At 40.9% G+C, this 11979-nt stretch overlaps 1 protein-coding gene across 8 annotated transcripts in view; it reads left to right on the top strand.

Moving 5' to 3' along the window:
- LOC137595109 (myocyte-specific enhancer factor 2A-like) overlaps positions 1–11693 on the top strand; it is a 69774-nt gene extending 58081 nt beyond the window's left edge. For 6 of the 8 annotated variants that reach the window (XM_068314995.1, XM_068315236.1, XM_068315072.1 and 3 more), the window contains 6 exons: positions 2826–2960; positions 4825–5047; positions 5303–5469; positions 7605–7731; positions 7920–8010; positions 9073–11693. In XM_068314995.1, the coding sequence (XP_068171096.1) occupies positions 2826–2960; positions 4825–5047; positions 5303–5469; positions 7605–7731; positions 7920–8010; positions 9073–9394 (1065 nt within the window). In that variant the 3' untranslated portion in view covers positions 9395–11693. The remainder of the gene's footprint in view (positions 1–2825; positions 2961–4824; positions 5048–5302; positions 5470–7604; positions 7732–7919; positions 8011–9072) is intronic. The other 2 variants (XR_011035419.1, XR_011035429.1) reach the window with 2 other exon arrangements.
- The last annotated feature ends 286 nt before the right edge of the window (positions 11694–11979 follow it).

An 11979-nucleotide genomic window follows, 5' to 3' on the forward strand; every position in this document is an offset into this window, starting at 1 on the left:
ATATCGTACAAGTAAACATCGTCAGTCGTGATCGGACTGAAGGAAAATCATCCTGACTGTTTTCACGCTCTGTGATTGGCCAGTCACACATACTTCCCGCCCCTCCCTACAGACTGCAGTTAGAACGGAGTTTGTCGCTGTCCCACTCTCCGGCACACGCACACAATTACTGATCTCTCTGTTGGTGTCTTCACCGTAGCTCACGTCTTTCTTTTTAGGTTTTCTTCAGCTTGCCTGTATTTCGGTGTTTGGTGACCTGGTGAACTTTCTTGTTGTTTTTTTGTTGTACGCACGCGTGCATTTAATCATTGCCTTCACTCATCTTTTTTTTTTTACCTGTTTGTTCTAAACTCTGTTCAAATTAATAATTCTATACTTTATAAATATTTTAAGAGACATAGCACTCATACACACACACACACACACACACACACACACACACACACACACACACACTGCAATCAAACATTGTCTAACTTTATGTGAAAAAAAACACATTAGGTGCTAAGAACATTAGGTGCTAAAAATAAATAATTGAAAAAAACCCAGTTTGATTATTAAAAAAAATTAAACTGAAAAATAAGAAAAAAAATTAAAAGTTTTGTTAAGTATGACAATTTATGTTCATGCATACTTCATAGTTGATAATTTCCTATTGCATGCACTTCATTAATGCATTTTGTGTTTACTCGTTCTATATATAGTTGTTTTACTAGTGTGATCAAAAGTGTTGAATCTCAATTCTGAGGCTCTTCGGTAAATAGTCATTCATAGACTGAAGAATATTCATGTTCTGACTCAGTTCCATAAAAAAACTTGTTCTGTAAATAGTTCTCTTACTTTTGTGATCAAAAACATTGATTTTAATCTCAATTTTCGAGGCTGTTCTGTAAATAGTTTTAAAATAAACAATAAATATAGCAACTTGTGATCAATCCAGATCAATTTTACACTTAAAATAATGTAGCGATTTAAGACCCACCCATTTCCGGTCAAACCACACCCACGTCCGGTTTAAGCCCTGCCCATTCTGAGTACAGATACGGATACAGATAATCTAGTTGATTGAACAGATACAGATAGTGGTGTACACGCTCATCCCTATTAGATATATAATGTAGCTGCAAGAGGGCACAAGCCAGTGTCTTATTGTGCTGGTCCCAAGCCCGTATACAGGTAAATACAAAGGGTTATGTCAGGAAGGGCATCCGATGTAAAACTTTTGCCAAATTAAACATGCAAATCAAATCTATGACTTCCATACCGGATCGATCGAGGCCCCGGTATGGCGCTGTTCACCCTGTGGGTGAAAAGCACCGCCATCGGTGCTGTTCACCTACAGGGTACCGGTGGAAATTGGACTACTGTTGGTCGAAGAAGGAGAAGAGGATAGAGAGAAGTAGGAAGAGAGAGAAGAGGAACACCAGTAGTGTAGGACTGAGAGTAGGGACGTTCAATGTTGGAACTATGACAGGAAAAGGTAGAGAGTTGGTTGACATGGTGCAGAGGAGGAAGGTAGAAATACTGTGTGTCCAGGAGACCAGGTGGAAAGGTAGAAGTTTAGGAGCAGGATTCAAGTTGTTCTACCATGGTGTAGGTAGGAAGAGAAATAGAGTAGGAGTTGTCTTGAAGGAGGAGTTTGTTAGGAGTGTCCTGGAGGTAAAAAGAGTGTCAGATAGAGTGGTGAGTCTGAAGGTAGAAATCAAAGGTGTGATGTTCAATGTTGTTAGTGGGTATGCTCCACAGGTAAGATGTGAGCTGGAGGTGAAGGAGAAATTCTGGTCGGACTTTGATGAAGTGATGCAGAGTATACCTAGAAGTGAGAGAGAGTTGTCATTGTTGCAGACTTCAATCGACATGGGTCAGGAAACAGGTGATGAGGATGTGATGGGCAGGTTTGGCATCCAGGAGAGGAATGCAGAAGGACATATGGTAGTTGACTTTGCAAAAAGGATGGAAATGGTTCTAGTGAATACTTCCTTCCAGAAGAGGCAGGAACATACAGTAGGGTGACCTATAAGAGTGGTGGTAGGAACACACAGGTAGACTACATCTTGTGTAGATGGTGTAACCTGAAGGAGATCAGTGACTGCAAAGTAGTGGTAGGCAAGAGTGTAGCCAAACAGCATAGGATGGTGGTGTGTAGGATGACTCTGGTGGTGAGGAAGATGAAGAGGGCAAAGGCAGAGCAGAGGACAAAATGGTGGAAGCTGAAAAAGGAAGAGTGTTGCAGGACTTTTAGGAAGGAGTTAAGACAGGCTGTGGATGGTCAGGAGATGCTCCCAGATGACTGGACAACTGCAGCTAATGTGATCAGGGAGACAGGTAACTGCAATGTTGTTTAGCAACTCTGAACTCATTAAAAAAAAATTGCCTACAAAAATGTTATTGCACAAATTAATGCCATCAGTGCTTTTTATTTACAGGCTTTCAAAAATGAATATATGGCTCCGGTGTTCAGGAAGCGTCTGTATACCATGAATCTCTAGAGAATGAGATCTGATTTCTATCCATGTTAGTGGGTCTTCCTTCCTGCTCCTTAACCATATATTAAATGAGAAAGAACCAGAACCACACACAGTGTATTCTGCAGTACCTCACTTTGACATAGATAAACAGTATTAATTACTTTGAAACTCAGGTTTTTATCCTGTCAATTTTGAACGTGTATTATTTTTACTGTCTATGCAAGTGATTTACAAGAAAATGGCTTATTGTGCTTGATGAAGCACTTTATACTTTTTTTTTTGTGTGTGTGCTTTTTAGCAACATTTTCATGTTTTTATTTACCCAATGTTGTCCCCTTACATTTGTTTCACCCACAGGCCCTGAACAAGAAGGAGCACAGAGGCTGTGACAGCCCTGATGCTGATGGCTCTTATGTCCTCACCCCCAGCACTGAGGAGAAATACAAAAAGATTAATGAGGATTTTGACAACATGATGAAGGGTCATAAAATTGTAAGTTGCATTTGTTCACATCAGTTGTATTGTTACAGTTATAGTATAGTAAACAATGAATTCTGTCTGCCTTAATATGCAATATTTATATGTTTGTCGGTCTTTGTGTGTCTGAGTTGATGATGTAATCAGTCAAACAATTTCACTAACGGAAGCAAAGGGGCTAAAACAGACGTGTCAAAGTCAAATACTGTACACGGAGGGCCAAAAAAAGAAATTTGCTACAAGCTGAGGGCCGGACTGGTTCAATGTTTTTTAAAACATAGCCTATTGAACCAAGAGCTAACACATTGTAAATTATTTAATGATTTAATACATTAAGCAATATTTTGTTGTGGCTCTGTCAGTAATTTCAAGGGGAAACCTTTTCAACAGGAAAAAACACCAAAAAGTAAATGTCCTTCAAAAACAAAATATGTTCCTTAATATCAAGATAAATCCATAAATGAAATTACATGCATTATAAACTGATAACACGTTATTGTGCGTGCATTATTGCATGAGCGATAATAATATTGTGCATACACAATAATAATGAATTACTGTGCAAAAAAATTAAAACATTTTTAAAAATGATTGTGCTGCTCTACGATCCTACCAATCACTGCTTTCAAATAGTAAAATAAAAAAAAATCAAATCAGTTGTATCCTTTCTCATGGTTCTTATCCGCAATTTTCCCAGAGTCCATTCAACTGAAAGAAATATGAATAAATAAAATACAAAAATCTATGGCACAGAGACAAAACAATACTTCCTTCAAAGAGACATCATGTCTTGTGGAAACAAATGTAAAAATTTAACTAAATTTAAAACTGAAAATACATTACTGCTGCGTGATGTCCACTTGTCTGAGGCTGACTCTGGTATTTCATGTTGTCTCATCTTTCATACAAGTTCATGAATGTTCAGGGTCTGATTCTGAGCAGAGGAAATCATAAGGATTGAGTGAAGGTGTTTACCAGTCAGATGGCTCCTGTGTGATGTTTTGTTCAGCTTCATCAAAGAGAACAATTGTTCACACAGGTCCATGCTACGAAACAGAGAGCGTCCGTGCAGCTTTGATGTATAGTTGGGGCATTGTGTCGGGAATGAAACGTGCAAACTCAGCAGAAGACACACAGGTTTACCTTTTACCTCTTAGAATATACACACTGACTCCCAACTAGCTTAAAACCCGCTGCTGTCAGAATCTACCTTCCTTTTAGCCGGTTTTGAGTAGGGGAGTGGCTAAAGTCAACCTCTTCTCTGACTGCTGATAAACATCCGTCCATCCATTGTCAAGACCACTTCATCCACTGTCGCGGGTCACGGGAAGCTGGAGCCTATCCCCTGTGGCTTAGGGCGTGAGGCGGGGGAAACTCCGGGCCAGTGCACCACGGAGCCACAGAGACAGACAACCACGCACACACTCATGGGACCTGTAGCGCATGTTTTTGGAGGTGGGAGGAAGCCAGAGAACCCGGAGAGAACCCACGCAGACACAGGGCGAACATGCAAGCACCACACGGAGCGGGACGCAAACCCGGAACTACCTTGCTGTGTGGCGACAGCTCTACCCACTGCACCACCGTGCGGCCCTGCTGATAAACAATGAAACCCAAAGCCCACTTGCTGCGCTGCAGTGACTTCCACTACAGTTGCATCGTGGGGAATGTAGTTTTGGTGCGTGCAAAGCACCAGTGGGCCGATGTGGCCTGCTCGCCGGTTCTGATAGTAATTAAAAATCATCCATAAATAATTCGCCACGGGCCAGATCTCTCCCGCGTGCCTTGAGTTTGACATGTGGGCTAAAAGAACAGATATTGTCATCTGATATCAATCAAGGTCATTCAAATATGTCTCTATCTGTCACTTCCTGTCCAGTCCACAGGTCTTCCACAGCAGAACTTCATGCGTGCAGCACCAGGCAACATGTCGTATAGTGCTGGAGGAGAAGAAGGGGGAGGAGGAGGAGGAGGAGGAGGTGCGACCTCTCAAGCTCTAGCTGCTGCAACAGCAGCTCTGGCTGATAGTGGGATTCTGCCCCCACCTCACACACACCTTCCCAGACACTCTCCACAGAGACCCCCCAGCACTGGAAATGCAGGTATGCACATGGGTGTGCTTGATAATCCATGGGTAACTCACTGTGTGTATTTACAAATGTAGAGGATGACCCTGGCATGAATTGGTCCTAAATTTAGAGAGGGAGAAAAAGTTTATTTACTGGATTTTCTTAACATTCATCACATGTGGACTTGTTGGTCCATGTAGATTATTTTCATCAGCCAGCAATCAACCCTTCAATTTTGGGGGAAATTCCTCATGTCCGCCTTCTAAATGACCTTGTACCTGTGTTCAGTCAATGGCTTTGTTGGTTCTTCTGGCGGAGGCAGCTTGGGAAAGATCATACCATCCAATTCTCCACCACCACCACTTCCACCTCCTGGGAACAGCGTGGTCCCTTCCATCCGCAAGACGGACCTCCGAGTGGTCATCCCTCACTCCAAAGAAATGATGCAAACACTGGTATGTTTGTGTGTGTAGTTAATAGGGATGAGGGAGTACACCACTATCTGTTCAACCATCTAAATTAGTCTGAAGTCTGAAATTGATGTGGATTGATCAGAAGTTGCTATATTTATTGTTTATTTTAAAACTATTTACCCACAGACCGGTACCGGTCCGTGGGTAAATAGTCATTTGGCATCGGGCCGCATAAAGAGAAAAAATTATTTACATTACTTCCGTGTTATTTGTTTTTAAGTCTGAAAGATGTTTTATTTTGAAAAATTACCCAATTCTCTGTTGCATCCGTCTATGGCAGTGGTCTCCAACCCCCGGTTGCGACCCAGGACATTAGGTATCGGGTGGCACAGAATGTTTGACTTTTTTGTTATTGATGACTTTGAAAAGTGACGTCAGTGCGGACTGACGCACAGACGAATGCATGCGTCTGTGCCTCTTGACAGGTCTCGGTCACGCCAGTGTTCTGGATTAAAGTCAAGGCAGATAATCATGAGATCGCCCAAAAAGTATCGAAAACCCTGCTTCCATTTCCAACTTCCTGTCTTTGTGAAGCGGGATTTTCTGCAGTGACCGCAAAGAAAACCAAACTGCGGAGTAGACCGGACATCCCGGAACACACTTCAGGTATCATTGTCTCCCCTTACCCCGAGGCAAGTGATTCACTGTGGCGACCCCTGAAGTAAAAAGCCGAAAGGAAAAGGAAGAATTTTGAACTTCTTGTATTTTAGTTGAATATTTTTTTTAAAAATTTTTTTGGTCCTTTATGTTTCTGCTCCATTTCACTTTCATGGTAAATTATTCTTGTGTTTGTTTGTGTTGATGGCTTTTGTTATTAATAACTACTAAACATTGAACGGATACTACAATATTGTATAATATAACAAATGTCATACTTTGTTTGGTCAGAGTTACATATCAGCTGTAATGAGTGTGAAGCTGAAACATACAAAACAGCGGTAAACAGGTAATGATATGTTAATATCTCAACAGTATGTAGGCTGGCCGCTTCTTATATGATATGATGTTTCTTTGTGCTTTAAGTTTGTTTTATTTTCTATTTGATCAAATGTCTTTCAGTTTGGTACAACTATACGCGGTTGACTGTATAAACTGCGTATTTTGCACAAAACTGGTAAGAACTTCATTAGATGATTTAAACTGATTTTAAGTAGTCCATATTGCTTTGAGTCAGTGTGTGTGAGACTGAGCAGGGCTCCAATTCATTGCGGCACAGATTTCTTAAATTGTGTCACTATACGCTAGCTTGAACTTGTTGGTGAAGATTGTCATTCATCCAGGTTACGGTAATCTCTGAAAACTAAATCTGAAGCAATCTGAAGTATGTGGACCTCTGCTCTTGACAGAAGTCCAGATGCTTCCGATTCAAACTTACAAACCTACTACTTGAACCTGAATTTTTTTTGATGATGTGGTGCCATGAACACCACAGATGACACAGAGTGGGAGAGGAAGAAAAAACAAGCTTTGCTCAAGGCAATGACATTAGCTGAGCCTTGATGACATGTTTGTTTAGGCTTGCATCAGTTTGTTAACCCACTGTTCATGTTTTGAGCAGTTAATCACTTCATTAAGGCTGATGTCATTGCTGACATTATCAAGCTGGAATGCCAACACCCAGAGAACAACATCAAGCTTCTAATTACTGCTGGAAAAGTGTTGAGTTCAAGAGCCACTAGTTTGATTACGAACAGCTTTACTAAAGCACAACACATAACATCTGCCAAACCCACCAAAAGAATGAATTGTCTGTTGATATTTAGTGATTTTTTAAAACATTATTGTCATCCATTGTTAAAACACTTGATTAAATAAAACATCAGTTTCTAGCTGTTAACCTTCCTAAAATCCCTTTGTAAAACAATTTTTAGTTCAAAATGTGAAACAAATCTATCAAAAGAGCTTAATTTGGATTTTTCCTTCAGTTCCTTCATTCTTGAAAACAAATTAGTAAAACGGTCATTGCTGACATCATGTGGCAGGAATTGGTCATTGCAATATGTGCTCAGCTGTTTGTTGAATCTAAGGACAGAGCAGCAACAGACAGAGAGAAAACAGTTTTTGGACTTGTCAAAGAGCAACGCATTAACTTAGTCAATGTTTTTATTTATTTACAGAATAACCAGAGGCTGACCTGTAGTCAGTCCAGCCAGCTTCTGTCCACCCCAGTGGTCTCCATCACCACACCCAGTCTTCCTCATCAGGGCCTGGTCTACTCCAGCATCAGCTCCGCTTACAATAATGGTACCTTGTACTGTGTTGCTGTGAAAAGTGTTGACCCTGAGCTTTCAAAAGGGACATAATGTACCTTAAAAACAGACATCATTCCTGTTTTTGCATCTCTTAATAGAGGTTACATTAACACTATAAAAGATTTCAAACATAAATGCAAAACAACAGAATGATACACAGATCCCTCTTGTCTTCACCAGATTACTCTTTGAACAGTGCAGAGCTGTCAAGCTTCAGCTCCCCTTCAGGCTCCATGACAGCATGGCAGCAGCACCAGCTGGGATCACTGGGGTACGTAACCAAGTCCATTTCTCAGGTTTAGACTTTTGCAGTGTGTTAGCACAGTATCTGTAGCTGGGATGTATTTTTAAAAATATTTGAAAAAACATTTGCAAGAGACTTCATCGCTAATTTTTACAGAGTGCAGGAAGGAAGTGACTTTGAACTAAGAAAAGGTATATTTTAAGTCTTATGCATGAGGTAGTTGGTAGAGTGGGTCATCCAAAGATCACAAGATTGGTTCGATTCCCACTCCCGTCGAATCCCTTCGGAGTCTGAGCTGACAGTGGGAGGTGTAAACTCACACTCCAAAGCGAGCACTGCTGAGGCGCGCTTGAGCAAGATGCTGTCCCCTTTACAAGATGATCATTAAGGATGCACTACGCAAGAACTGCCCACCACTCTAACCCCACCCCCTGCATGCCCACAGGTCCCTTGTGTGTATGTGTTACATGGCCTGTACACACTACATACTGTATATGCATGTGATTAACTAACTGTGACAGAGTGCTACTAATTTCCCTTCGGGGATTATTAAAGTATATGAAATAAAATTGAAAAAAAGAAATAAAAGTATGTATATATAACGTGTTTATTAAGTGTCTCTATCAATTACAAACAAAAAAGGCCTCTTGATGTTATGTTTTAAAGCAATGTGTTATGAGACTGTTTTTATCTGTGCATCATTTGTAAGTTATGTTTTTTGTTGTATTAAATTGAAACCAAAAACTTTTTATCTTATCTTTGAAATATTACATTTCTAAAAGTGTTTTTTTTTAATTCCCGTCATATTTCTTTACATGAAACAAACATCTTACCTTTAACTCCTGAAACAAAATCAGTATAGAAGGACAACATTTGCTTCTTGATTGTGAATGGGTTGAACAATCAAGGAAAATGCTCATGGACAAGTACTCCAGATCAGTGCTTCAGAGCAGTACCTGTGTAAATGTGCTTCCATTAAACCACAGGTCACATTTTACAACCATCCAGTTGGCTAATCACCACTAGGTGGCGCCGTCACACTGCAAGCACAGACATAAGACGCTCTATACTTTCTCTCCCCCGTTGTAGTTCAGCAAGTTCCACGCTCTCCATCAACACCAACCCCATCAGCATCAAAGCGGAGCCGATTTCTCCACCCCGTGACCACCTCATCCAAAAAGGGTACATGACCCAGGCTCATCCACCTCCTCATCATCACTCCTCCACTTCCTCATCCACCAGAACAGAGCTGGGAAGGTCTCCTGGAGACAGCATCAGCTCCTCCTGCAGCTCCCATGAGGGCGGCAGCGACCGGGAGGAGCAGCACAGGCCAGACTTCCAGCCTCTCCCTGTGAGCCAGTCAGAGAGTCCGACGGTCAAACGGATGCGAATGGACAGCTGGGTGACCTAAAGTGTGGAGTCACGTGACCATCTCTACACCAGGGCAAACACAAAGGACAATTATGAAAATGAAGTAATGGACTTTTATTGATGCATTATTTTGTTAAATAAGACCGAGTTGAGCCAAATCATCAGACCACTTGGCTCTGTTAGAATCATCTCATCTTTTTTTCATCAAAATTTTCAATGGTACTTCTAATTCACCAGGATAACTTATTAAAATATGAAACACAATGAGTGTGAGTATAACTAGTACAATCTGTCATTGTCTAATGCAGTGGGATGCAGTCTAGTGCAGAGAAGAATCAAAACAGGTCCGACTAGTAATGTCTGTTGGTCTTTTGGTTTCATCTTTTGTGAAGACAGTAAAGCAGTGATCTGCTTCTGGACGTTTCCCACTCGGTTAATTTCTGATCTTCTCAGGGCTAGAAATACTGAAAGAGTCAGACATGAATGCAATACTCCACCTGCTTACTCTTCTATAAAGACACACAAATTTGTAGCAACCAAAGCAGTATGCTGTTTTTATGTTACTTGTTTTATATGATGCACACAATGCCATTATAGTTCATTCAGATTTAAAACTGAAAGCCATGGAACTGTTGTTCTGTATGTACTACCCAAATATGTTATTGTTGTTCTGTATATATTATGTTTAATATACATAATCCGGTGTAATGATATATGTGTTATATGTGAAATACGACACCTCAAGATGTTACAGCAGTATATTTTTGTGAATGATGGCTGTACTCAAAGCTTTGGCCTTTCCCATCAAGTGTCTGCTGAATTAATCTATTTCTTGTTCAAACAAAGTCTCTGAAATATACTGAAAATCAAATGCAAGAGTGACCACAGCACTTCCATTCAATGGTAGCATGGATAGGAAGTAAGGCATGAAACATATCACAGAAGAATAACGTGTCAGAATCAACTCATCAGTCCTCTCCAACAGCCATCGTCTGTTTTAATAAATGGACAGATATGGTTCTCGACTTATGAGGACACGATACGAGAACATTTTTAGTTCAGCTCCTCAGCAGGGAAAAGACCAGTTTAGTCAAGACTTCAGAATAGACATCCAATCATCTGTTGTATAAAAATAAAAAAGTGTAGAACTAACCTTGAAGGACAAAAAGTGACATGACTGACTTAAAGCAGCAAAACTGATAGTCCTGTATTGTATAACATCTCATGTTCTACGTTTAAAATGTTAATGACAAAAACCTGTTTTCATAGTAGATCAATATTCAAGTGTTTTTGGTGTTAAATTACAAACGCATATTAAAGAGAAATGATAGGGTCTAGATTCTAGACCCTATCCATATCAATTTCAAGGGTCGGCAACCTGCGGCTCCGGAGCTGCATGCGGCTCTTTTAGGGCCTCCCTTGCAGCTCCCAGGAGATTAATCACAAAATAAAAAATAATACTTAACAGGAAAAAAATAGAAAGATAATCTACTTATAGCTAAAAATCTTTAAAAATCAAAACATATTGTTGTAAATTCCCTACGCTTTATTACGTTATCGTTATCGTGTTTAAAAATTTAATCAGGCACCTTTTAGGACAGCTCAGGTGCACTGTGGGGTCCTAGGCGATTGTAGCCCTGGCTTTAGAAAAGCAGTGGTGATTGGTTGGCAGCAGAGTGGGCGGGTGATAAGTGATGTGACATGAGTCCTGACTAATCAGGTGAGACCCCCGTATCTCTGGCCAGCTGAAGGTGGATCGGGTGTCCCCATTGCCGTCGGCGGCACCACCACTCTGTCCTGGGGGGCTGCAGGATCGTGTCAGGGTCAGAGAGAGAGAGCCATGAGGATTCCACATTCTATTTAATAAAGGACAGCAGTGCTGCGGCCATTCAGTGGTGAGTGGAGGAGGTCCGCTGCTTGTCGGTACACATATGTGTGCATATATATGAGTTCATACAGAGCAGACGGGGATTGAGCCGCGCTAATTGCGCTAGCCACGCTAATCGTGCTAGCTGCACTAGTGAGGCTGGTCACGTGCATGCCGGCTGCTAATTGTACTGTCAATAATAGCGATGTGAAAACTAGTTATTATCATTAATCCAAACAAGTGTGTTCCTGTTTGGGTTTGTTCAGTCTCATTATGTGTAATATTATGTCTGCAGAGCAGGTTTTTCTGGTAGGGGGTGAAATCAGGACCGGAGGAGCGCCTGTTGCTCCGTTGAAGGAGGACACATCCGTTGGATGGAGGCGATTCTGGAGAGCGGTGAACTACTAAACTGAGTGGTTCACAGATTATATTCTGTAATACTGCAAGTTACTGATTAAATGCCAAAAATCAACTGTTCCCTGTGTGGTGCCTGCTCTCTGACCGGAGTTACCGCTGTGGATAAGGTGGTTCCGACACACAAACACTGTCCCCCCGATTATATCTCCAATAGATGGTGATTTAACGAAGGACTCATTCATTAAAACAATGAAAACAAAACAAAATACAGAAAGTTAAACATGCTTCTCTCTGCAAAGACAGTGAAGGAAAGAAGACTCAACATTACCAATCAGCAAATCTAGGACATTAATTCAACTCCTGCATTATCAATTAAACGTGATGATTCGTGTGATGACCCC

This window comes from Antennarius striatus, chromosome 1 (assembly GCF_040054535.1).
Source record: "Antennarius striatus isolate MH-2024 chromosome 1, ASM4005453v1, whole genome shotgun sequence".
NCBI lineage: Eukaryota > Metazoa > Chordata > Actinopteri > Lophiiformes > Antennariidae > Antennarius > Antennarius striatus.